Source organism: Eublepharis macularius, chromosome 13, assembly GCF_028583425.1.
Source record: "Eublepharis macularius isolate TG4126 chromosome 13, MPM_Emac_v1.0, whole genome shotgun sequence".
Taxonomy (NCBI): domain Eukaryota; kingdom Metazoa; phylum Chordata; class Lepidosauria; order Squamata; family Eublepharidae; genus Eublepharis; species Eublepharis macularius.
In genome coordinates, this window is record NC_072802.1 from 35,679,005 (window position 1) to 35,706,785 (window position 27,781).

A 27,781-nucleotide genomic window follows, 5' to 3' on the forward strand; every position below is an offset into this window, starting at 1 on the left:
AAAAAGAAAAGCAAAAACAGATCCGAGCGTGAATAGCCTCTTGCCTGGCTGCCTGCAGAGAGCAAGAATTGCCTCTAGGCAACCTGGTAGTGAAGCTTTGTGAACAGTTGGGTTTCTTCTCTCTTTTATACCACCTTAATAGAGGGCTACTAGTGACTTCTGCAGAATCGTTTGCCAGGCTGACTAAGATGCATCTGTTTTGCTTACTTTGGATTTGTAATCCATCCCATTCATAATGGTTCAGGGGTGGGCTGGCAGCAATCTTCATGAATGCAAGAGCGTTGTGATTAAGTTACAAAGCACTTAATGTGCACAGAAAGACATCTATTATAAATACTCATCTTAAAATGTATACTGCTAAAATAAACTGTCGCTGATTCCCAGCTATTAAAACGCTCCTTCAAGTAACAAATCCTTACGTTGTAAGAAATCCTTACATTTTCTGGTGAACTTTGGAGGGAAAGAAATGCTAAGTGATTACAGCTACAATTCTCAGAGCAGTTTCCTGGGAGCAAGCCTCACTTAATATAAGGGGGTCTTACTTCTGAGTAGACCAGCTTCCTCAGCAAAATGTACAAACAGAAGTGTGATGTAGCGGTTATAGCCAGGGGCGGCACAAGGGTTTACTACGCTCGTGGCCGGCCGGCTGGCCAGGCGCCCCTGCGTGTGCGCGCGCGTGCGCGCGCACCAGCCTGAGTGATGACGTCACACGTGACATCATCACGGGAGCGCACGCGCCGCCACCACCGGCCCGATTGCTGCGGCGGGCGGCCTCCGAGCTCTCCCGCTCGGTTGCCTGCGCCGCCGCAGATGCCTGCCCGCGGTGGCTGCGCCTGGCCGGGGGCTTGTGCTGGCGGCGGCAGCGGCGCGGGGTGGGAGGGATAGGAGGCTGGTGCTTTGTGGTGCGCGCTCCCGCGCGCTGCACCTCCTCCGGCGCTCCCTCCGGCACCCTGCGCCTGCGGCCACCGCCTACCTGGCCTCAATAGGCCCGCCGCCCCTGGTTATAGCTCCAGGCAGGGACTGGCTCATAACCTCACTGTGGCATTAAGCTCACTCAGTGACTCTGGGCCTATCATTCTCTCTCAGCAGAATTTACCTCAGAATTAATGGAAGGATAAAATGTAAGGTTGTCAAATGCCAACCTCCAGGTAGGGCAAGGCCTTGAGTTTTCCTGGAATTACAGTTGATCTCCAGAGGGCAGAGATCAATTCCCCTGGAGAGAATGGCAGCTTCAGAGGGCAATTTCTATGGCATCACATTGCTGCTAAGATCCCTCCTAAAACATCACCCCCAAATCTCCTGGAATCTCCCAAGCCAGAGTTGGCAACCCTAATAATTTGGAAGAGAGGCGACCCATGCCCCTGAGCTTCTTGGATTGAAAAGTGAAATAAGAATGTGATAGAAACAGTAACTGAAATACCTTGTATGATAGATTGTGTTGAAATAAGATGAGGATAAGTGTACCATTTCAGACTGTTAAGTGAAGACTTACATGACAGAACACTCTCCCATTCCTACACCCAGAAAACTAACATGTTAGGAAAAGACAACACTACCACTGCTCTGCCCAAGATTTAGCATCCCATATGGGAGAAGGTTGTGGGTTGTCTCTGAAAGCGTGGACTCCCAGTTGCAGGCTGTACAGTCAGACACAGGTTTACCACTTTGCTAAAAACTAGGCTTTAGAAATGGAGGACAGCTGTACTAATAGCAGGGGAACAATTCAATAGACACCAAAGTTCCATTGCAGTGGAACATTTATGGGTCAAACTTGACTTGAACAAGGACGGATATCTGGGAGAAAGGGAAGAAAGTCTAAGTGGCAACCCACGCAAATCCTCTGGTTGTACAGATAAAAATAACATTTGCTGCCCATGTCAAGGCCTCACCCCTGCTTAATGGGCCAGTCACAGTCAAGTCACTGTCCCTATTCAAAGCACTCTGCTTAGGGTTGCCAGCTCCAGGTTGGAAAACACCTGGAGACAGGGCTTTTTTTCTGGAAAAAGAGGTGGTGGAACTCAGTGGGTTGCCCTCAGAGAAAATGGCCACATGGCTGGTGGCCCCGCCCTGGGGATATCCAGACAGAGGGGAGTTCAGATTGCCCTCCACGCTGCTGAGCGGTGTAGAGGACACTCTAAATTCCCCTCTGTCTGGAGATCAGGGGGTGGGGCCACCAGCCATGTGGCCATTTTCAAGAGGTTCCGGAACTCCGTTCCCCCGCGTTCCTGTTGAAAAAAAGCCCTGTCTGGAGATTTGGGGGTGGAGCAGGGACCTCAGTGGGGTAGAATGTTTTAAACCCCACCCTTCAAAGCAGCCATTTTCTCTGGCAGACCTAATCTCTGAAGCCTGAAGATTGGTTGTGATTCCGGGAGATCTTCTGGCCCCACCTCCAGGTTGGCAAACCTACTTTGCTGTAACCCTAGCAACCACCTTATAAGGTAGGGGAGTTTTAGTATGCTGTTCTACAGGTAGATGTGCCGAAGGTATACAAGGCTGGCTTAAAACAATCTAGTAAATTCATGGATAAAATGCAGGAGAGGAGAATGATATATACCACACTGAGTTCCTTGGAGGAAGGGCGGAATAAAAAGGTACCAAAAATAAATAAATGGAACAGGCAACATCTGAACACAGGACTTCCTGCTACACTATCTTTCCTTTGCCTTTCAGAGAGATACTAGTCATGGCTGTTTTAACAAAAAGAAAAAAAAAACTAGGGCATGCTGGCTTTTCTTACTTCCTCTTGTACCACCCTATTCAGATAATACATTTTCATCCACTTTTTTTTAAGTTGCTGCTATTACATAACAAATACAACCAGAAGATCTACTCAGAGATAAAGCACTGAGTATCTAAAAGTGTAAAACTCCTAGAGGGCCCAAAGACCTAACACACCTGTCAGAGTGGCTAAGCACTGCCTGTTGCAGATTTAATTAATACCAATGTACAGTAGGCAGAAAAGAGTCTTGAGCAACTGATGGTGAAAGGGGGCAGGGTAGAAGAAGCAACCAAGAGTCCTTCATTGGTTTGATGTCAGAGGGCACCCAAGTGCTCCTCCAGTGCAGCTCAATAAGGCCTCCTTGGAAGGTAGATTTTGCCTTAATACTTTAGCATCCAGCTTCACCCTTTCAATGTACTTCAGCTAAACAAACAAGGCCCTCATAAACTCTCTCCTCATGCAAAACAAGATCTCAGCACAGCAGTCTGTGGCTTTAAATATTGTTAGCGACACCAAACAATGCAAGGCATTTCAGAGTGGCAGCATCAAAGAGAGATCCTTGCTTCTTTTGGAGTAAGTTGCAGTCTTTTCGACAAGGGAGGAACAGAAATTCCATTCTAATGAGTCACGGCTTGGCAGTCAGGGATCAACCCCTTTGGCCTGCATTTCTGACTGCAGCATTGTGCAGAGTTGTTTTTGCAGCCTGTGTGATTTTTTTTAAAATCAGAGTTAATTAGGCAAATACAAGCATTCCTAAAGGAACAAGTTAGAGAGGAGCCAGAAAATTTAAAACTAAAAAAAAAAAATCAGGATATCATGATCTACTAAGTTACTTTTTAAAAAACTCAAAGAATGCAGCAATTGCTTTCATATGAGAAAATTGTTCAGAGCACTCCAGTAAAAGCAGAAGCAGCTGGAAAGAACAAAATTGAATTAAATCCACTATCTATTCCGTAGTCTTCTGCTGACTGTACCAGATGAGTACCTGATAGCTATTTGGAAACAATTATCTAACTGTATTGGGAGATTGCTTTTAGGGGCTGAGTGGAATGATACGGAACTGGAGGCTTGCTTAGCTTGGTCACCTGTGGCAAATTTAACCCTGAAGGTCAAGCATTAAAATGCAGGCCTGAAAACATGCTCATTTGCTAGTCTTTTCTCTCTCTCTACTAAGAGCGGGGACTGCTTCCTTCACTAAGTATGATGCAGCTCTAGGGAATGTTCACAAGATTACATTATTCCAGATTAAAGAATCCAGAAGCGAGCAAAAATATGAGCCCTTGATTCATTGTCCCATGTGCTAAACACAAATAGGAGCCCCCAATTTGTGCCTTTGTATGTACTCCCTTCTACATTTGGCAGTAGGGGTGTGCACCCCACAAAAAAGTAAATCTGATTTTTTTATCGAATCTGAGGAAAAAATCCAGATTTCCCTAAATTCCAAATTGATTCTCTAATTCAATTCAGATATTTCTGAAAAATTCAGTAAAATTCTATGGGAAAATCACTCTGGGGCTATTCAGTAGGTTGGAGGGGGGTCATTTTCCAACCAAACTTCACCAAATTAGAAGGGAACCTACTCCTGATTGTTCTCTAAATACCTTTCAATTTTCATGCAGATTAGACCCCAGGGGGGCCAATTTCATGAGTCCCCAAAGAAGGTGCCCCCTACTCTCCATTCTTCCCTGTGGGGGAAAGTATCTGAGGACTTTCTGGGGGATTGGGGTGGCATCTTAAAGCAAACTCCACCAAATTTGTGGGGGAACTACTCTTGGCTGTCCTCTAAAGACACCCCCCCCCCCCAGGTTTCAGGAAGATCAGACTCGGGGGTCTAATTCTGTGGGCCCCCCGAACAAGGTGTCCCCAGGCACTCCATTGTTTCCTATGGGAAAAAGTCGAAGCTGACTGCCATTGACGTAACACACTGGGGCAAAGCTGCCATGGCCACGCCACACTCCCAAATGCAAGCTGAGCTCATCCCAGAGAAAGCCCAACAGAAGCAAACTGAAGCAAGAGAATGGAACCCCCCAGAACCAAAGTGAAGCAAGGGGACCAACATCACACCAGAGAATCACATCCACTTCACCCAAACCAAATTGAAGGGACACTGTTGCAACTCAGCCCAATTTAAACAGTGTCATTCACAGCAGCCAGACACTGGATTTATCCAGTGGGGAAACACCACAGAACAGAAGCAAGCAGTGCCCAGCCTGAAACACAAGGCATTCTCTTGCTTCAGTTTGTCTCGGTGGAGTTTGATAGAAAAATGACCCCTCCCCCCAGCCCACTGGATAGCCTCCGGAGTGATTTTCCCATAGAAAACAATGGCTGAATTTTACCTAATTTGAATACCTGGTTTTTGATTTGGAATACCTGGATTTCACTGAATCAGACAAAATTCAGTATTTTAATTCATTTTCTGAACTGAATTGCACTGTTTGGCAGAAGAAGCATGGTAGGTTTGCTTTTTTTCAAACTGAGAGGCTGCTGTAGGTAGGTAAAGGGAGAAACTTCTGTCAAGCCCGGGGCTCTACTTTGCTCCAGAGGCTTTTCAAAAGATTGGCTATAGTGCAGAGCATTGGAAACCCATTCACCACAATCTGCTATGGGAAGAGAAATGTATTTATTATTTATTTGCATTATTTATAGTCCGCCTTTCTCACGGAGTCTCAAGGGAGATTACACAGTCTTAGTCAATACACTCAACAGCAGGGATATTCAATAAACAATGTAATACAGCATACAAATGGAAATTTGCAAAGATCTGAGAACAAGCAGAAAACCAATACAGAGCTACAAAATAATAGAGTCCAGTAGCACCTTTAAGATTAACCAACTTACTTGTAGCACAAGCTTTCGAGAATCACAGCTCTCATCGTCAGATGCATGCACCTGAGTTGGAATTACAACTCAGTCCAATGCTGCTTAGATTCAGGGCAAATAACAACCCTAAAACTCGCTGACAAAATACAATCCAGATGCCTCCATCTGTCTGCTCCCCTCTACCCGCTACAGCTAATTCTTACTGGGCGTCCAAAAGGTGTTCCAACACATTTACAAGCCTCCCAGAAGGGAGAGTGTGATTAATGGTAAGACTCCACCAATGATACTCTGTGCATCCTTGTTGGATGAACTTGCATGGATGGAATCTCTTCTCCTCCATCTGTGTAATTTATTGGTTTTATGGGCTAGGAATTCACTGATTTTATGGGCTAGGAGAAGAGGCAGTTGGTAGCATATTGCGGCTGAACTCTGCAGGTTGTCTCTTGATTAAAACACAAACGGGCACACTCTCATACCCTTGGTGTTCCTGAAAGACAGCAAGCGCAGACACTGGAGTCCGGCTACTGACAGCCTATCTTCACTAGACTGACTTGTTTTCAGGCATTTTTACATTACACCATTTGAAAAAAATCTAACCGGGACCATGTCCGAAGTTTCTATTGCCTGTCTGGATTAACATTCACATGAGATCTGAGAGCTTGTTCAAGCTTATCTTGCTTTGCTTAGCAGCTAAACATCAAAATTTGAAAAACATATCGTAGTATTTCAGTTCAGACTGGGACTAGCAAAATGTTACTACGGCACAAACCTGGAAAATAAAAGGCGATCAACTATATCTCAAGGCTTTTCATGACAAAAAAATTAATAAGAATTCCGAAGGACTTTGGCAGAGTTAAGTGACATATTAAACTGTTTTATAGGGAGACTCTTGGTTTAACCAGATCAGTACTTTAACTGGAAGCAGTTCTGGAGAATCCTTTTAACTGAAGATATTGGGAGACTGAATTTGGATCTTGTAACGCAAATCATTTTGCTCTTCTACTGAGCTATGTCTCTTTCCCAAGCAATATGTTAAACAGCCCTTTTCAACAAAATCTGCAGAAACGGAGTGAGAAGCCCTGGACATGCACACGGTCACTTGAAGGTGTGTAGAATTCCTGTGTACGTATATTTGTTTGATACCTCCCCACATAATTAAGAACCCTGAAAATCAGAGGACCTGATCATGAGGAAAGAGCTGCAAGTTCATATGAGCTTTACAGATAGACCTTCAAGTAGATACGTGTATAATCAAAAGCAGAAGTTGCCATTTCAATGCTGTTTCCCTCCCTCGCACATGCATTCCATCTCTCTGGATATGTTGTGCAAAAAGGTCTAATGGGGTAAGAGTGTGTTCAAGAGATGGCATTGGAAACAGCGGGTTTTCCAACATAACCGTTACATTGGTTTTACTAAAGGAAACTACAGTGTCTTTCTTCAATAGTCTATCACCAGGGCTTTTTTTCAGCAGGAACATGGTGGGACGGAGTTCTGGCACCTCTTGAAAATGGTCACATGGCCAGTGGCCCCGCCCCCTGATCTCCAGACAGAGGGGAGTTTAGATTGCCCTCTGCGCCGCCGAGCGGCGCAGAGGGCAATCTAAACTCCCCTCTGTCTGGAGATCAGGGGCAGGGCCACCAGCCATGTGACTATTATTGCCAAGGGCAATTTAAACTTTAAAAAACTCCCCCCTTGTTCCAGCTGACCCAAAGTGACGTCATTGTGAGGTCCTGACCACTGAGTTCCACCACCTCTTTTCCCAGAAAAAAATGCCCTGTCTATCACTACCCCCGCCCCAGCCTTAAAAAAATGGCCTAGTTACAAAAAACAGGACACACACACACACACACACACACACACACACAAAATCCAACATGGTTCATTATACAATGAGGCCTTTTTTAACAGTCTGAAGCTCCTTATCACTATATCTGCAGCCTTCTATAAACATATCAAAAATGCTTTGCTTTGAAAATGAGAGAGAGCTAATCTCCTTTCGGTCAGGAAGAAACACCAGCGAAATAAGAAAGAACTCTGACGGGAGTAACTGTGACACAGCTTTAAATAGTCATCCTGAACTGTTAACCGGACGGAAACAAAATGGCATCTTCTCATTAACTGTTTTTCCATCAAGCACGAAAAAAACCCCAGAAAAGCCAAGCCTGTGGCTACAGCTAACAGCATGATTTACCCTACTGGTGCTGTATCGTTAGAAAACAAGATTATATCCTTGAATTCTAATATCAGTGCAAATATATTAGCAGCACCAAGTATGTCAGATTTGACTTTGTATCCCCTAAATTAAATTCCAGAGCCATGGCTAAATCAGCCTGCACCCCTCATTGTGCTTTTGTTATAACATGCTCATGTGTAGCAAACTGTGAAGAAAACGTAGTAATTAGAGGCTAAATTAATCCCCGACAGACAAGCAGCTTAGTAAATCCTGGACCTCTGCACAAAGCATTGCGCGAAGCTCACCAGTCTTGCAGAATTAGACACAAAGCCCATTGCAGTTGTAATGCACTTTGTCAATCTTAACACAAAAGAACCAAGATGTAAGCATCACGGGGAAGGCTTCAGGCACCCAATATCAACATGGAGGCCTCCTTGACTATTCAAGCTGCAGCGCAGTGCAATTGTCTCAAGGCCCAGGAAACTGCGGATCAACAACTTGGAGCTGCTGTCCGTTTTTCAAGTAGTGCTATGGCAGAGGCTGGAGTCTTGCAATGGCATCCTAAGCAGAGTTACATCCTCTTAATTCTATTAAGGGCAATGGAGTTAAAAGGGTGTAACTTGGCATAGGAAGCCATTGGTAGAAACCATATGCAGCCCTCCTGAAATACTTCGGCGTGGCCTTGGGCATGGATGGCTTGGTAGCCTCCCAAGTGGCCTAACTATAGGGTTGCCAGCCTCCAGGTAATGGCTGGCACTCCCCCGGGATTACCACTGGTCTCCAGGCCACAGAGATCAGTTCATCAGGAGAAAATGGCTACTTTGGGGGGTGGACTCTATGGAATTATGTCATGCCAAGGTCCTTTCCCTCCCCAAAACCCACTTTCTCCAGGTTTCACCCCCCAGATCTCCAGGGATTTCCTAACTTGGAGCTGGCAACCCTACCTAACTATAAATTGTTTTTTAAAAGTATGCCTCTAGCTCTGATGACTCTAAATATAAAACAGAAAGAGAAATACAAAAACTGGGTAGAAAATGGAAACAAGAATGCAGGTTAAAAGAAGGACAATTAATAGGGTTCAGAGTGTCACATGCGATACCAGCATTGGGTCATATTTTCATCATGCCTTACAGTTTCAAGGATGGGGAGGTGAAGTTGGATAAGAACACAGAAACAACTGAATATATTTAGCATTTATAGCTTGAAGTTTTGAGAACAGTTCAAGAGCGACAGCAATTAAATGCATCTAAACATGTAGATGAGCAGTGCACTTACCTGCTTTCTAATGTAGCCCAGTAAGCTAAGCAAGTTGCCTAAACACTTATGGCCACCAGGGGCCCATTTACACAATCAGTTATCCGGGGTTAATGATGCTTGAACTCACTTCCATCTCTAATCTGTGCACATGTTTAAGAGGTGAAGTGGAGGTTGAGATGAGTGGGGAGAGTCAAAAGACTTTGCTGAGCTCAGGATCTCAACTCACCTTTGATCCAACCTGGTGAGTAGGTTTCAGAGGGCCTATGGGAACATGCGAATTATCCAACGAGACTGAAACATCCTGAAATTTGTTGTTTGTATAGATAGGGGTTATCATTCTAGATCCCTGTTCTTCAAGCCATGCTTTGGGGTTCTTTAGAGGCTTAGCGGGCTCCTTGAAGAAGTAATGGCTGACAACTTCCACAAGACAGTTTTACCATTATTATGACCATCCTCTGCAAGATGTAACCAAAGGGGAGTGTTAGCTGCCCTTGAATACATCAAAGGTGAGGCTGACAGTCCTGGCCACATACTCCACATGAACCAAGTGTGCCCCCTTAGAACACTCCCCACAATCCCCTCTGTGACTGGAGTCTGTGAAGTGCTCAAGAGGCAACCTCATGTGGAAAGTGTACCCTTGAGGTAGAAAGTATGAGAGCAGCCATCTTAGAACAAGAGCTGTGGGGGAGGGGGGAATCACTGAGGCAAGAACCTCTGAATGTCAAGTGACCAGTGCTTGAACATCAATAGAAGCACACAAGAGAGATACAAGAACAGTGACAATGATGTCACACACCTATAATTAGACAGCTGTCTTTCTGGTTCCACTTTTTAAATTATAAGTACAGTCTTGTCCCTCCTGTCCTGGAGAATACAGGAAGTGTTGCAACATTTCCAAGAGCAGGTGTCATCTGTGAGGAGTCACCTTTCCTTAAACATTTAGTACATAGTAGTGCTACAAATATTCTCCACTTAAAATGGGACAAAATAAAAGTAGCAGACAAGGGCCAAATCCACATTACTTCTTTTTTTCCGCGTTTTCCCCGCATTCTCCCCGCAATCCCGAGTGCCGGTCACATTACCTCATTAAACAGACGCATTTCATTCGCATTTCTCCCGAATATGTGGTCACAGTTTTTCAACGGGAGTTTCACGGTGGCCGTGAATGGTCCAATGCGCAATTTACGCGGTTTTTTTAAAAACCACCCCCCTTCCTGTCTCTCCGGCCGTTCCGAGAGTTCCTATTGGCTGATTCAACTTGCAAGTGCTCCGTAGTCTGCAAAAGACTGTTTTTGACTTCATAGCATTGGATTTATTGATTATGCTGTTTCTGAATCAAATCTGGTAGTTTGAAAAATCATTTTGGGGTGAATCCATCCTCAGAACGGACTCGCGAAACTTCCTTTTTAACTGTTTTTTATTTTTTTATTTTATATTACTGTAATATCGAAATTACAGTGAATCAATCATTCAAAATAAAGAAAACAGTCGCTGCCGAGGGCCGCCTCAGCGGCAGGGCTGGAGGCGCTGGGAAGCCGGCGGGCTCATCGCTCGCCTCCTCTCCCGCCGGGGTCAAGAAGGTGCCCGGCAGACCGAGTCGAAGCCTGGGCGCAGCTGGAGGCTCCCGGCTCAGAGCGGAGAAGGGACTGGCCGAGGCATCCCCGGCTGAGCCGAACGGCGGGGCTTGCGGGGGCTGCCGGGACAGCAAAGGTGGCTTGGCCCGTGGGCTGGCACATCCGCGGAGGGAGGCTGAAGACGAACAGGGATTTTAAAAACTGCTGCCTAGAGAAGCGGGTGGCGGCGGGCCGGGGATGCCGGCCGAGGAGACAGCCGCGTCCCTCCAAGCCTCTCTCTGCAGTGAGCCAGTGCTGCGCTGCGCTGTGAGGCGCCCTCTCCACTGTGGGCGCTCCGGCTCAGGCGCTCGCCACGCAGAGGCCCAGCTCACGGGGCGCCTGCCCCTGCGAGGTCGCCCATCAGCGCGGCGGTCCGCGGGAGGGGAGGGGGCGCAGCCTTCCCCCCTTGGGGTAAACGGCCCTCTGGCCACCAAGCCGGCTTGACCCCGCAGGCGCTGCCGCTCCAGTCTTGGAGAGGGGGGAAGGGGGAGCGGACGGCTGGGTGGCGTCTCGGCACGCTCCACTCGCACAGACATGCAACCCACACCTTTCAAACCAGCCTTTCAAACTGCACCTTTCAAACCACCTTTCAAACCAGCCTCTTCATCCAAAGTGACTGACCAGCCTGAACCCGCCCAAAGCTTGGCTTTGTGAAACTTCAGTAAAATTCGAGCACTGAACTGTCCTGCATAGGAAATGCCCACGAAAGCTTCCCGCATGCTTCAAAATTTCCAAAAAAGAAACGGAAGAGCCATCAGTGCTGTCAGTGGGGGAAAGAGAGGCATCATTATCTTCAATGATGTTTCTTTATAACACAAGATCGAAATAACGGAAAAGTGAGCTCAAAAAATTTTTTAAAAAATGGGCGGGGAAAAAAGGTCCTGCCCAAAAAAGCAGTTTTCGAGCGGCCGTGTGACCGGAGGTACGCGCGAGAAAGGCGGATTGGAAGCAGGGATGTGAACGAAGAGGAAAAAATCACGGATTGGAGGCAAACGGAAGATATCCGATAAACATGCGGGTAATGGGTGAATGTGGATTCGACCAAGATCTCCAAACATGTGCATGAAAAAACCATCACACATTTATTTACAGTCAATAATGACTTTATGAAAGAACTGACCAGCCCACAGTTTCTAATGCAACCCTCTTTCCCCCATCTTCTTCCTGACACTGATTGGGAATTGTTAACGTTAGGCCAATTCTTATTGATAGTCTAGCTATCTATGACCTTGGGAATTGCTGGAGGACTGAGGGCCAAAATTTTATTAAACGTGAGGTTTAGTTTGGTTTTGGCTGATGGAGGTCACACAAATCGCTTCCAAGTAAAGAGACTAAATGCTGGTTAATGGACTTATATGAAGTCAAGCTTGGTTCATTATGGCAAGGAGTAGCAGAAACTATGTGCCAAAAATCAGAAAGGGAAGGGACCACAACTTGGAAGTGCATCGTGTCCTAAGTTCTATCCCCGGTTTCTCTAGTTGAAAGCCCACAGGGATAAAAGGAGGCAACAGGGAAGCCTCCAGGTGGTGTCTGGAGATCTCCCGGAATTACAACTGATCTCCAGGTGACAGAGATCAGTTCCCCTGGAGAAAATGGCTGCTTTGGAGGGTGGACTCTATGGCATTATATCATTCTGAGGCCCCTCCCCTCCCCAAACCCTGTCCTCTCCAGGCCCCACCCCCCAAATCTCCAGGAATTTCCCAACCTGGACCTGGTGGCAACCCTAGCAGATTTAGAGATGGTCAAGTTGCTCCACTCAGTATAAGAGAATTTAGGAAGACAATCCTTTTCACCAGGATGTAAGGCACCTTCTGCTTTGCTGCTCATACTATTACTGCCTCATACCCCATCCAGTTGTGAACTTGAACAGAGGCCTAGTACAGATGTGATACTTAACCCCACTCAAACCTCACTTCTGAAAAAGGCCCCCAAACACCCAGGGAACCAAGGTTTAACATGCCTCTAAGGAGGTGCCAGCAAGACCTGTTTGCCATTTCACAAAGCAGAGAAGCTACAGAAGCAGAGATAAAAGGTTTCAGGTTTAGCTGTAACACTCAGCCATAATTAGCAAGAAAAACCCACAATTAAGTGTTTTGTCCTTCAAGAGCAACAGAAGCCCTGAGAACTTAAAAATGAAAACAGAAGGCAAAAGAGCTCCCATTTCTTCCCTCGCACTTGTTTTGCGCATCACCTCTGAAGGTAAGAGAGAGAGCAATCGAGACTTTTACAGTGCTAATAGCTGCCCCCGCTGTGGCTCACCCCACAACAGGCAAACACCCTCCCCTGTGGAGGTAATCCCTCTCATGCCTGCAACAGACTGAACTTCCAGCTGTCTCTTTTCACCCTGAACAGCACAGGGGATGGCAGAGCGGAGGTCAACAAATAGATTTTCAGAAAAACAAATCAAGGAGAAAAAAGCAAAGTAGTCTCAACTACCACACAGGACTCCACCTGACATTGCAGCACACATTTATTTTTCTGCATAATGCCGAAATGGCATTAATGCTCCAGGGTAGACTGAAGGCTGTATTTGGATAAATACTACTTTAATCACTAAAGCTGCCAATTTTTTGTATAGTACTTTCTGGCAACCAGAAGGGCTTGTAAAGAACCATCAGAAGTACTAGATTTATCACTAGTTGGTCACAAAAGTCTGTTTGTTGATAAAACAAGAGAGGCTAGACATCTTGTTTAAGAAGCACCAGCTCAAGTACCCTTAAAAATAAAAAAAAGAGTGATTGCTATGGCTCATCTTGGGGAAGTATAGATTAGCAATCACCTCGACAGGTCTCTGGGAAATGACTGCAGAGGTGACACCAGAGTGGCAGGAAAGAGCCTTATGAGTAGTCCAGATTTCCTGCCACTAACTAATCTCAATGGCCTCAGCTGGGTTGTGCTTTGGGAGGGCAGATGGATCTGAAGAACAGGAGATGTCGGTTTAACCCCCCACCCTTCCCTCAGTAATGAAAACTCCTGGGTGCCTCTGGGCAAGGCGCATCTTATTCAAGCCCACTTCAGAACGGAATAATTAATTTTTAGGTCTGGAGGATTTGGAACCTTTATCAGAAGCTTTGTTTTCAGATCTGGTCGCCACATGGGCAGTTAATTTGCTGCTCCACATTTTGTTGTTTTGATGTGCAAGACCTGGAAGAGGTCAATCGCTATGATAACATGCTCCAAGCAAAGACTTAGCAAACTCATTTCACCTGAAAAGATTTCTCCCTATTATTCCAGAGCTGTAGACCCCCCAGGCAAAGCAATTCTGCAGCCTTGCTCTCCTTTCTCTTCCTAAAGTTCTTATATGGCGACCTGGGTAGATATACTTCTATTATGCCAATGACAGACACCCAAATTGTAACTAATGCTTATTTCACCCTATCTTCTTATTGGGAAATTGAGCTGGGCCAGCACAGCCCATGGTATTGTGCTGTCCTAAGCAACTGCATTGTTTAAGAGGGGCACACCACGATTCTTTGCAAAGCAGTAGAGGATACCAGGGTGCAAGACTTCAGACTGCAAACAATGCAAGAGTTCTGGCCTAGGTACCTTGCAGACTTGGGCCATTTTCACACGCCTGTAACCCTCTGGAAAATCACACAAAACTCATGGCACGACGGCGTCTTCCTAGCGCGCTTTCCCATCATGATCCCATTTAATAGTGCAATGACCTCAGAAATCACACCATTAAATGGGATCATGATGGGAAATCGCGCTATGAAGACACCGTCGTGCTGTGAGTTTTGCGTGATTTTCTGGAGGGTTACAGGTGTGTGAAAACAGCCTTGGTGGATCCAGAGCTCCTGCTTGAAAAACAAGTTAATGCAGCTGCAAAAAAATGCCTTCAACAGACTCAGCATAGCCTGGAATATGGCCCCTTCCTTTGACATGTTCTGCCATGGCAGCTTCACTCATCTGAACAGGGCCTTCTGCAGAAGCCACCCTGCAAATGGGCTAAATCAACAGCTACCTGTACACACGCATTCTCTGTGGTGGTCTTCTTAACGTTCTGCAATGCATACTCAATTGTTGATCGTATTGACTTACACTTGTTGTGATTTGCCTTAAGTTTCAGTGAGAAAGGTGGACTATAAACAAACAACATTTAAGGTTCCTGTTTTATTTCTGGGCGGCTCATCACTGCTTTGTTGGGGTGTTTAAACCAACAAACAAAACCATACTGTCACTCTCAGCAGTCACAGGGGCAGTTTGTGCACAGGCCAGCACTCCCTAAAAACAACTTATTTCTAACAGCAGTGGGACTTGCAAGGAGAAATGGGTACAATGTCGTTCAGCAAGTACAAATTGAAAGTTGGATATACAGGGAAAGCCATACAGAAGAGCCTTGCTGGCACACAGAATTGATGAACCTCACCCTCAGCCAAGCTGGCTTTCACAGATCAGCTCTTGCACCGCTTGATGTGTAAAGTGCCATGAAGATGCAGCTGACTCATAGCAACCCTAGAGGGTTTTCAAGGTGAACAAAGGTGGCCTGCCTCTGCATAGCAACCCGGGACTTCTACAGCGGTCTCCCATCCAAGCACTAACCGGAGCTCAGCTTCTGAGATCTGATGAGATGGGGTTAACGTGGGCCATCCAGACTACTTGGCTCTCCCTTTTGCAGATCCAGGGCTTTTTTTCAGGGGGAACGCAGGGGAACGGAGTTCCGGAACCTCTTGAAAATGGTCACATGGCTGGTGGCCCCGCCCCCTGATCTCCAGACAGAGGTGAGCGGCGCGGAGGGCAATCTAAACTCCCCTCTGTCTGGAGATCGGGGGGGGGGGGCTCCAGCCATGTGACTATTTTCTCTGAGGGCAACCCACTGAGTTCCACCACCTCTTTTCCCAGAAAAAAAAGCCCTGTGCAGATCTACAGACTTTTGTGCTGCGATGCCCTCCCTTCAAAAGGCAAGTGGTGGACTAGGATGGGAGTTTTTTGTAACCACTGCTGTTGCATCCTCCTGGCCAGCTGGACTTTACCAAATCATTTATAGCTCCCTTACCTCACAGGCCATTATAGGTCATCTTAAGGGACAATACCCAACTCAACAACGGCCTGACCCCAGAGCAGAGCATTTACAGTCTGCATGAGAGAGATGGCAAAGATGGGAGAGGGGCACAAATGTGATTTATGCTTCTCTCTTGTATGTGAAGAAGGCCTTTCACACAACAGGTGTTCTAAAGAGAGAGAAGTCCTAAAAAAGGGACTCATAGCATCAGCTCCTAAAGGATCTACTATGGGCTCAGAGCAACTAGCAGAGGCAGCTCATTGGAGGGTTAATGAATGACCTTCATGCCCTGAGGAGAAGACAAGAGACTCCCGGGCCAAGGAATTCCTCTCAACTACTGACAGAAAAAAAATGGCCTGAGGCACTTTCTGCTATTTATTGTTTAGCCATTTAATATCCTAAGACGTCATGATGCGACGTCCCCCCATGGGTCAGTAATGACTCGGTGCTTGCACAGGGGGACTACCTTTACCTTTTTATTCTAAGTTGTAAGCCACTTTGATTATCTTGATGGAAAGATAGTATAAGTCTCATAACATTCCACAAGCTACCCTGACCAATTAGAGGCGGCATAAATTCTCCCTATTTTTACAAAAGCATGGATGCTGGAAATCTGAGACCGGAGTATTTAGCTCTTCTTGGTACTTAAAAGCACTTAACCCAAGTTCACTCTTCTCCCCTGAATATAATAAAGGAACTAGCTATCAAACCACATGCGGGACTAATTGCTTTTCAGCTTCCTCCCTTATCAATGTATCGGCAGTTTTACAGGAATGTAAAGACACACCAGTCCACTGAAGTTTAACAGTTTTAGGACTTGCCCAGAAACATCCCTTTGTTCTCATATCACAATAAAGGCTGCAAGAACAGGACCCCCTCCCCGCAATCTACATACAATTTGGTTTGAACAATTTTATTTTTAGACAAGCTAAAGTCCTTGCTGGGATTTAACCACCAAGACACAGCTCTTCATCAGGATACTGCTGCAGGTTCCTCCATACATTCAAGCCTCAAACAACTTTCCATACGAACTCTCTATCAAAATTTACTACCAAGCAGAATAAAGTTGCTTGTCTTTTGGACTCAACATCGCAACTCCTGGGAAGTTCACCCACACAAGCCTCGTTGAAATGAAGTTGCACAAGGCTTTTGCAAAACAGACATGTGCAGGAGAACTTCCCAGCTGCCTGTGCTTCAAGTATTTTTTTTTTAAGAAGAGTTTTTAAAAAGCTTACAGTTGGCTGGTGCTACCTAGGTTACCCGTCAATGGCACTGGAGCGGGTATATTATTAAGAGAGGGGTATGACGGGAATTGGTTGCATTGTGCTGATCCATAGTAACCAACTCCTGTTCGTCCATCATTTATCTCTTTCACCAACGACATATGGGTTTGTCTATTCACACTCAGCATTCTGTCTGCTCCAACAAACACCCAGCCTTTTCTGCTTGGATAAGGAGATTTTTTAGTTACATCCATTATGTGCGTATCAACATTTATGGCACTGAGATAATTGCCCAAGAGCTCAGGGGGATAAAAACTCCCTCTTTATAACATAACCCCCCTTTAAAAAAAAATCAATATTGATATAAAATAGTTTGACGCACAGCCTTGGACACACAAATCCGTCAGTGTGAAATACATTTTTCCCCAAAGTGGCGGGTCATATTGGGAAAGGGGGCAGCAAAGGAAGAAATTAGCTATATACATTATTAATCATTCTTTAAATAAGCGAGTGGCAAATCTGTCAGGTATAAAGAAAAGTCCTTGGAAGGATGCCACACTCTCGTTTGAACAGATTTAACTCTCTACTTGGAGACCAAGACTGGTTGGCAACAGATCGTAACTTACAAGCACCTTGCCCTGCGTACTTTTGCATTACTGGCAACTCTGAAAAGGCCAAGAGAGGAAAGAATGGTAATAATTTCATTTGCCTTTTAATTCAGGACCTCTCCCAATGAGCGAATTAGCTTCAAACCAGACACTTACTGTTGCATAGGTGGGCACTACTGGGAACTGGATGAATATCCAGTGCCCACTGGATGATTCAGAGGTGGGACTTCCTTCATTTCTGCTTGTGTTTATAACTTCAGTTCACTGATGTTTTTGGACACAAAAATTGGCAAATTTCTCAAAGGATTTCAAACAAGCACCTATAGGAAACTTTCTTTTCCAAGGCAGCAATTGCTTTCTGCCAACAGTAATCAGTGCACACTTGAGACAAATTCAAGTACCTGCAAAAGCAGTCCATTCAAACAGCCAGCTCTACATGGAGATGCCACCTCCCAATATTCTCCTATAGAGCTGACAAATGAGACACACCAGTTTTTAACTGGCTATTCCTGCACCACAACAATTCACGAACAAAGCTGGTGATGTCTATTGGGGAATGTCTATTGGGGAACCTAGAAAAAGTAGAGCCAGCTCATGACATTCTGATTTCCAAGGCAGAAAAAGAACCTGCACCACTACTGGTTCAACTCATGCCACCCCAAGCAGTGGGAGAGCATGGAAGCAGGCACACAAACCCGCACTCATGCTGCTGCCATGTGACTTCAAGATAAGGGGTGGAGTGACACCTGCTGCCATGTACTCCCACCAGCTTTGGGTGGCAGCAGCCCAAATGGAGGGGAAGTACATGATCTGTCCCCAGTCATGATATTCCGGCTGAATGGGCTGTAGAGCTGCCCACTGGAGAGGCAGGCCCGGAGGCAGCGACAGGTGCAAGCCACACCTGTTGCCTACTCTCCCATGGCACTCCCACAGATTCCCTGGGTTGCTTCAATGGTGATCCGAGCCTGATCAACCCAGCCTCTTCTCTCCACCAAAGTGGATGGAATCTGGGTTTTCCTAGAAAAACCCCACTGACTCCTAGCAGATTTTATCACATAAAATCCCTCCCACTTAGCCACCCTAGTGCCGCAAATTGTCTCCCTGAGCAGAATGCCTCACTTTGCCTTATAATGGGACAGTTTCTTAGAACATGACAGTGTTCACATCCCAACTCAGGGCTGCATCATAGACTAGTCTCCTTCACATGAGCTCAGAAAACTCCATCCTGTAATACAGGAAGTACAATTCAAGTGAGTGTTTCCATCTTGCCACCAGCAAGGCTCTGGCATAGAGGGACAGTCATGCACGAAGTAGACCTCAGAAAAGTCCCAGGGGCTGAATTGGGTGCACATGACCGATAGTCCCTTTCATTTTCAGTGACCCAATGTGACCTCTACATCATAAAAATGAGGGGTGGGAGGAAGAGCTCGCACTGGAGAATCTGGCAAGCATCAGCACAGTACTGTAGCCATTCGACACAAGATCTGGTATAGAAGGGGATGAGATAGCGCCAACTGCCACCAGAACCAAATTCTGACAGCAGTTGTGGTGACTAAAAATCCTGTAAGACAAATATGAACAGAGTGCCTTGGGAGTGTCTGAAATGGGACGGAAATTGGGCAGAGGGAATTTGGGTGCCAAACATGGGTTCCATCCTGTTTTTGTATTACTCGAGTTCCTAGTCCCACTCTTCATTTTAAACATATTTCTTCACTTTTTCTGTCAATGTGGCAGTTGGGTAAGCGAGGCTCAGATTTCAAGGATTCTTGCATTTGGTAAAATAGGCTGCTGCTTATGAAAGCTTGCGCTACAATGAAATCAATTAAATCTCTCAAGCACCATATAACTGCATTTCCTCTTTCAGCAGATACAGGAGAATTAGGGTGTTTTTACCAGGCACATTCTCCTCCCGCACTTTCTTTCTCTGATGTCAAACTGGAGTTTCTTTTCCTTTCCAAACCAAAATCATAACTAGAAAGGTTTCATTTTTTAAAGTGCATGTGTGTGCTGGGGGGTGGGGCAGAGAGAGGGGGGGAACAGTAGTGGTGAGAGAAACACAAGATTGCTCTGTGTTGCACATGAAACAACCTTCCCCTCACCAGGGAGAAGCTGTTAACTTCAACTAGCAGAAGATATATTTGTTTTTCATCCCTGAGCAACAGACTACTTCCTGGTTGAGTTTAAAAGCTTGGTGACGTTCCCGTTTCAGCCCACACAACTGTGTCACCATCAACGTCAGTGGCAGGAAAACATTAGAAGTCGCCCTTTGCTAATGCTTTCCTAACATGGAATTTCCTTGTCACTTTTTCCCCCTCCTCTTGCCTTCCAACCAGAAGCATCTTTTCCTAAATAGTTTTCCCCCTCCCCACAACATATGGAGAACCAAAAGAGGTAACTGCCAAAACGGAGAGGGTTTGGCTTCTTTTTTGCTCTTGCTTTCCTCTCACTTCGTAAGTGCTCACAAGTGTTTGAGCAAGTGTTTTCTCAAGGCATGCACAAGCCACATGCCCTAGATTTTACCATCACATTCCCTGGGACACACAGCGTTAAGAGGTGAAGTAAGTCAGGAGATAATAAAACTTCTTTTGAGAAGAGAACAATACAATCAAGACTCCTCACAACAGTTTAACTTCCTCACAGTCTGTATGCTGTATACCCTTGTAAGTAGCTCCTCCGGAATCACACACAAAAACACAAGACTTGCCCACATCAAAGACGTCCATGTGCCTGGAAAGCACACATGTATATTCAAGGGAAAGGGAAGTATCATTGCTAAAGCCCCACACCCCACACCATTACTTTTCCTTCCTACTGAGAGCACACTCTTTAGTATGCAAACTCCAGAGCATCTCAAGGAAGAAAAGAGAGATGTTTCTTTAAGGGGAAGAGCTGATTAGCTGCACTGCCTGGCAATAAACAGCTGGTCAGTCGGGCAGGTTCAAGGCCATTTCAGCACACTCTCTCGTATGGAGGCACCATATGTTCCATCTTTTACATCAGCAGTTTTAGTTTCCAATAATCTTGCTCCAGAAGGGAAGCACAAAGAGAGGGAGAAGAGAAAGGAGGGAGCCTGTGTTTTGCACTTGATTTGCGATTTGCTCATATTCTGTTCAGTGGCACTTTGTAGGAGACACATGGCAATCCATCTAGTTATAAGGAGGGGGGGACTTTTAGTTTTCTGATCCATGAGGATTAGCAAGTTCTTTATGTGCTGAATATTTATTTATAGATTTGTATTGCACCTTTTCTTGTGTTTGTGAATTGCTCTGAGCAGTATTATAATATATTACAGTAAAAAGCATAACCTGAGTGCCCCCACCAAAGAGAAAACTGGAGGTGTTTCGACTGGTCTGGATAGCCAGGAGTTCCTTTGGCCAGCTCTAAGCAAGTTACCATCTCTTCAGCTCACACTTTGGGCTCCAGCACTGCGCTTTGATCATCATTAAGTGATAACTAACAATGTAGCTTCATGTGCTCAGAGCCAGTGTGGTGTAGCAGTTAGTGTTGGAATAGGATCTGGGAAACCCAGGTTCAGATCTCCAGGCTGCCATGGAAGCTTGCTGGGAGACCTTAGGCCAGTCATTCTGTGTTATTCTAACATGCCTCACTGGGTTGTTGTGATGATAAAATGAGCAAGAGCCACGGACGTTGCAGAGATCCTTAAGGGAAGTGTAGGATAAAAAGATACTATATAAATATCAGGGTGGTACATATGAAACCTCACTGCTACTTATCCAGATTTCCCATTTATCTGAATGTCTATGGCTGATTCCGCACACGTTGGATAATGCACTTCCAATCCTCTTTAAAGATCATTTGGAACGGATTTTTTCATGTGCAGGACAAACAATCCACCTCAAACAATTGATAAAGTGCATTGAAAATGCATTATCCAACATGTGCGGAATCAGCCTATGTCTTGGAGAACATGGGATAAAGGAAATCGGATAAGAATGTTCAGGTTTCTTTGCACAGTTGCTTATATTATAGGAAGATAGATAGATCTTGCACTGAGGTGCCGCACACCAGAGGGCCTATTTGTAGAAGTCTGGCTTCAATTTCAATTGGCCTATGTAGTAACACTTGCTGTATGATAAATCTTGTATGTTTAGCAGGCTACTATACCAAGCAAGAGATCGGTACACCACTTCAAGCTTCTTCCTACAGCTATTCACAGAGGCTGAATGAAGACTTCTGGACCCATAAGGCAAACTGCTACATCTAAAATTGCCTGGCACATAGAGTGATCTTAGATGGATTCTGCAGCTGTATTACCTAAGAGCTGTGACGTATGACCATTTCGATTTGGCAAGGCCACCAAATGAAGCAACTGCCAGAGCAAATGGCAAACTCTCCAACATACCTGTGTGACTATATGTCAAGAATCCAGATGGACATTCTCAGCCACCTCACCAATCCGGCTCAACCCAACTTCCAGGAAGTGGCAAGGTGCCATCTTAACTCATGCCATAAGCACACCAGAGCATTCATAGGAATTGTCACCAATCTAAGAGGAGTCACCTTACAGTGGAGTCACTGCAGGTGCCTTGAGCCAGGAGGAAAGGTGCGGTATAAATATTTTTAATACATAAATTAATTTTTAAAAATAACTGAATGACTAGGCCACAACTAATTGTCTCTTTTGCTCAACTCTTGCCTTTCCCTGCTGGCATCCCTTCTTTGGCCCTCCTTGTAGCCCTCAGGTGCCCTGTCACCAGGTGTTGCCCACATAGTTTGAAGCCTTCCTTTGCTGCCCGAACAGCTAGAGACCTGCTTTTTCAAAGGAAATGTTTTTTAAAACATACATATTCAAGATGCTGAATTCTGTAGCCAATACCAAATTCCACATCTTTTTCCGCACTTCTAAAGACAACTTGAACACACGCTGGCCCACACACCATTGTTTGATAACACCAGGCAATCTGTTAGAAGTGCTCAGGTACAGATCTGCAGTTCCACACACACACAAATGCCCAACCACAAATTTTCTTCAACTATCAGGACGCTCCCACCTAAAGTCCCCTTAGGGTTTTACTGGTCAATTTACCCGCAAGCATAAGACCTCCAAAACTGAAACGCTTTAGGAATTAACCAGGGATGAAAGAGCCAAATATAGAAACACAAGAGAATTATATAATAAGTAAATTATGTATTTTCTCTCATCGAGTTGCTCTACTTAACTCATCACTAGCTGAAAGGTCCAGGTTTTCAGGGAAACAGCCTGACTGTGTAATTTCTATTCCCACACACATGAGTAGTACTTGTAGGGCAGAGAAGATCAGCCAGGACTAAACAGCACACTTTCTCCTCCTGTTCTGCACACCACAAGCAGATCTCTTTGAAGAAACAGTTTTCACAGTGTTTGGGGAGGGGGAGGAATAGCCTGTTTGATGGGGGAACAGGGAGGTGGCAGGGAACCATGCAGGATGGAACAGAAGGGATACTTTTGAGGGTGATTGTGGGGAAGCCGCCTCCCGGGCTGAGCTTTTACTCATCGGGGCTGTGACCGACAATTTCAGGCTAGACAGAGTGTATTTTGTGGTCCAAGGCAATCCAGCCCCTCTGCCAGTAGGGCCAGCAGGAAAAGAAAAAGTAGCTCCTTTCCTGCCCACTCACACACCTCTGCAGAAAAAGAACTGGAGCACCGCATCCTCCAGCAGCCTTGGGAGTGACAGAATGGAGCGTGAGAACCGCCTTCCAGAGAGAGTGAAGCATGCGTCTTGAATAATCACTATTCACCAAGGCTCAAACCCATTTCCCAACTCAGGATTTGACGCCCAGCAAAACTAGCATGCCAAAGATAGTGCCTTTGGGTGTAAGCAGAGCACTGTTGCTTCACCATGAGGGACCGCGGCCAACCACCCCACGTCTGAGCTTAGCCTGCTAAGCAAAGGAAGCCAGAGCGAGCCAATTTAAGCTGCAAGGCCTTTGGGACAGAAGTCAGTCTTTTTTCTTCTTCTTGGCCTTCTCTTTCTCGCAAGCACCACATGCCTTGGACTTGCGGTATGAAGAGAGACTTTCAAGCGGCCTTCATCCTTGGCACTTCTTGCTTGAGAAATTCAGAAGGGAGGAACCAAAAAAAAGGAGAAGAGCCTAAATCAAATTATGTCAGAAGCTGCAGGTCGGCAAGCACAAGTGCACAATTCCATCCACCTGCCCCACAGTAGCATGCACTCACTTAAGCAGGCAGCACACCCAACAAACACGCAAAACCTGTTGTTGTGGAGTGGCTAGAGTGATGGACTCAGGCGGCCCAGGTTCAATTCCCTGATCTGCCATAGAAGTGACCTTGGGCAACTCACACACTGTCAGCCTGCTCTAACTCGCAGGGTTTGTTAGGAGGAATATAACAACAACTTGTATCAGCTTAGCAAAGCCAATCAATAATAATGTGACCTCTGCTTATTGTTGACTGTGTTTTGGATAATTCCAATAATAATAATAATAATAATAATAATAATAATAATAGCATTTGATTTATATACCGCTTTTCAGGATGACAACACCCACTCAGAGCAGTTTACAAAGTATGTTATCATGATCCCCACAACAACAATCAATCCTCTGAGGTGGGTGGAAAAATACTGCTTTGGGTGCCCCATGGGGAGAAAGGTGGGGAATAAATGAAGTAAAAATAATAAAAATAAAAGAAGGAAAGCATTAAACGCTGAACCACAGAGGGGCTCAGTTCAAAGGTCATGCCCAACCCCTCCTGCTAGAAGGGAGGCTACTCCGTGCAGCATCTTTGCAGAAGCGAAAAGGCTCTTGCCTTATTCTACTGGCAGAGAGGGGGGAGTAGCCCCTGAGAGCCTTTGCAAATTGCAGAGATGGGAAACACAGAGAGCGGATGATGCTAGATGGCAACAGAGACTCCCCTGCAACCTATTAATCTCCTGTTACTAACGCCAGGATCTTTTGCAGACGCTGTGCCATCTCTCCTCCCCTCCCTTCCTGGCTTCAGCCTGCTGGGGGAGAATAACAGAGAGAGAGAGAGAGAGAGAGAGAGAGAGAGAGAGAGAGAGAGAGAGAGAGAGAGAGAGAGAGAGAGAGAGAGAGAGAGAGAGAAAGCAGCTTTTAAATTTATTATTCCAGGAAGAAGGAGAAGCAGACGAAAAGAAAGCGCCAGCCAATTTCTTGCAAGGGGAGCTGCCAGCCTCCTCCTCCTCCCCCCTTGGGAGCAGGAATACCCTCCCCCTAATCTCCCTGGTTACAGAATCTCCCCCCCACACCCTTTTAGTAAACCCATAACAAAAGCATGCTGCACAGCCTGGGAATATAAGAGTAACTACCAGCCAAAGGCCACCCAAACAAATCCACCTCCCATCCCCCGCAGTCTCCAGTAGAGGGGGGGGTCCCAGCAACTGGGGTGGTGAGTTAATTTAGAAGGGGTCAAACAACACCAAAAGGAGAAGGAAGAGAGATCCTGATAATTAATCAACCAAACACGGCAGCAGTGGCAGCCACCGCCACCACCACCATCATCTGCTCCTCCTCCTCCTCTGGGTTAACAAGGGAGAGAGCTGTCGAGGCCAGGCAACAACAAACTGCTTGTTTACCCCGCAAAGTGGCTCCTTCCACCTCGCCTCTTAATCACAGGGTGAGAAATCAAAATACTTTTTAAAAAGTGAGTCAGCATGGGTGGATTTAAGGAGAAAAAATAGAAAAGGGACTCGCCAGAAGGCCGCCAAAGGCAGTGCAAGCATTTGGATCAATTCATGTCTAAATGTTAGAAACTAGCTTTCTCGTCACACAGAACGCTTCAGCAGGCTACATATCACAACTCCCGCCCCCCCCCCAAAACCCCAAATTGAAAATACGGCATTGCTTTGCCAGCTTGGTTTTCTCCAGGACATTTATTATTAGTCTATATCCCATTTGTAGATTAATGTAAATTTCAAAAAGGTCTCTGCCCCAAAGAATTTACAAGTTGAATCCTGGGAATGGCAGCAGCAGAAAGAAAGGAGTTAGCGAGAAGATAAAACTATCCTGGTGTACAGTGAACTCCCCCCCCCCCCCAAATAGGCGTTCTGCACTTTACCATCTGACACTAGCTTTTAAAAAAATAGTGAATGAATATTCTTTCTAAGTCCCCACCTATCAGCAGTTTCTTTAGCACCACCCCAAAGGAGAGACCTTTAAGTAACATCGTTGCCCCCCTTTATCTGTTTGATCTAAGTTTAAAGAAAAGCACCTCCCCCCCCGCGTAATTAGGCTAGAACAAGCCTTCCTGCACGGTTCTGTTTACCCAGGGATACCACGACAGCGCCTAGGACTGAGCGTATTGGCAGTTTTCTAATCCTATTAAGTCTTCTGTGCAGTCAGCATTTAATCTAGGATATTTAAACATTTAAAAAAACGGGAATCAGACAGCAGCTACTTCCTTTCCAGACTCGATTCCGAGACACATTTTTGAACGATGCCGGAACGGCAACCCTAATGCGCATTTTCTCTCCCCCCCCGCCCCCGATCCCAGTAAAAGCATCGTTTTGTATTTATCATCGCGGCTTTGTGCCAGCGAGCCAGGGGCGATCTTGGCGGGGGGGGGGCGGGGAAGAAGGGGGAGGAGCGTCTTCGTTCGTGCGCCGCTTGCCTCGCCAAGGCGGCCGGCGGAGATGTGCAGGTCGAGCTCCTAGTTGCGTTTGCCGGAGGAACAAAACTATTCCGGGACGCGAGCGGCAACCTCGGAGGGGGACGGGAGATGAAGCCCCTAGCCCCCCCGCTCCGTCAGCGGCAGCTGCTGCTCAGCCAGATCCCCAGCCAAAAAAAGAGGGGGGGGTGTTGCACTTTTGTCTGTCTTCCTCGGAAGCGATCTTATTCCACGAGCACGCCAGCTTGTCCTGCTCGCTCTCTCCTAACAAGCCACACGACGGCGAGAAATCACCTTGATCCACCACCATTTTAAATACACACGCCGCCGAGAGATTCCCCCAAAGCCCGACGACCGGGCGAGCCGGCGCAAGGCGTGCAGGCGCTTCCCACCCAGTCTCCGCCAAAATCCAAAAGCCCCCCCGCCCCACGCGCTCTCCCAGCCGCCCCCTTCCCACTGCCTTTGAAATGTACAATAAAACTCAGCGAGGGACGGCGCGGGGGAGGGCGAAGGGAAGCGCCTGCCCAGCCCGGGAACTTCGGGCCCCCGACCGGAGCGCGTCCCTCGGGCTGAACTCGAACGAACCGCAAACGGATCCGGGGCCAGGACCGCGTCCCCCCCTCCCCAGCAAGTCTGACTCGTACTTACCGGAATATGCGGCTCCATGCGTGGTGCTTCTACCCGCGGGGAAACCAGAAGCATCTTGGACTGGCGACCCACCAGCTTTTTACATCCAGTTTGACCGTCTCGGACAAAACCCAGCAGCGCCAAGAGAAAACGGGTGGGGGGAAAAAAGGCAAAAGCAAGCCTCTCGCCGCGCTTCCCTCCCCCCTTCCTTTTAGGTTGCCGACAAGTTCATCCTGGCGTTGCAGTTTGCTAATGATTCACTGCCTGTCTCGATTCGCTCACTACATTGCCCTCAACCCACAGTTTCCTCTCTTCGAAGGTGGAGTTTGCGGGCTTGAAGTTACTGATAGGGCATATCGAAGTGCTGTGTCACTCGGAGAGGAGGAGACACAACTCGCTCGCTCGCTCACACGGACGCCCGGCCCGAACTCCAGCCTTAAAGGGGAAGGCGCACGCCCAGCCTCCCGTCACCCGAAGGCGCGGCGCCGGAGACCCTCGTAACGTGGGAAGGGCGGATTGAACACGCGGGCGGCGGGGAAGCGACGTAGTTTCACTTCGGATTGCTACCGTCCTTTTTTTGTGCATTCAACGCTCCCAGGCGTATTTTTTTTGAGGGGACACTTGTCCTCTCGAACTTGTTTCCACGCCGGGAAAAGCAAGATTCGGGTCCAGTAGCATCTCAGAGACCTTTCCAGGGTATGACGATTCGAGAGTTAAAGCTTGCTTCCTACCCTGGAAATCTAGTGGGTCTTTAAAGTGCTACTGGACCCGAATCTTGCTATTCTACTGCTGACCCACACGGGTCTGCCCACCCGAAACTACGTCGGAAAAAGTTTCCCTTGAGCTTTATTTCAACCCCCGTGTTACTGCCAGAGGAGCAGGAGAGGCAAAAAAAAAAAGGTGGCACCTCTCGGCGTAACTGGGGCGGGAAATAGAGCAAAGCGGCTCGACGGAGACGCGCAAAGAATGCGGGATCGCCCGCCGCCCCAGTCGCTTGACAGCCCGTTTGGGCTGCCCGGGCCGCTTCCCCCGAGCTCGCCCGTCTGGCTGGCGCGCATCTTCGGCATGAAACGCAGACGAGCCCTGGCTTCCCTCGCCGCAGCCGCCTAGGTGAATCCAGGTTACTAACAAGACAGGGGAGTACAC

At 46.7% G+C, this 27,781-nt stretch overlaps 1 protein-coding gene across 1 annotated transcript in view; it reads right to left on the reverse strand.

Moving 5' to 3' along the window:
- The window catches only part of MAMLD1 (mastermind like domain containing 1), a 122,391-nt gene extending 95,465 nt beyond the window's left edge, over positions 1-26,926 (reverse strand). Inside the window, exon 1 of the mRNA XM_054996930.1 lies at positions 26,657-26,926. Within this exon, the coding sequence (XP_054852905.1) occupies positions 26,657-26,710 (54 nt within the window). The 5' untranslated portion in view covers positions 26,711-26,926. The remainder of the gene's footprint in view (positions 1-26,656) is intronic.
- Between the last annotated feature and the right edge of the window lie 855 nt (positions 26,927-27,781).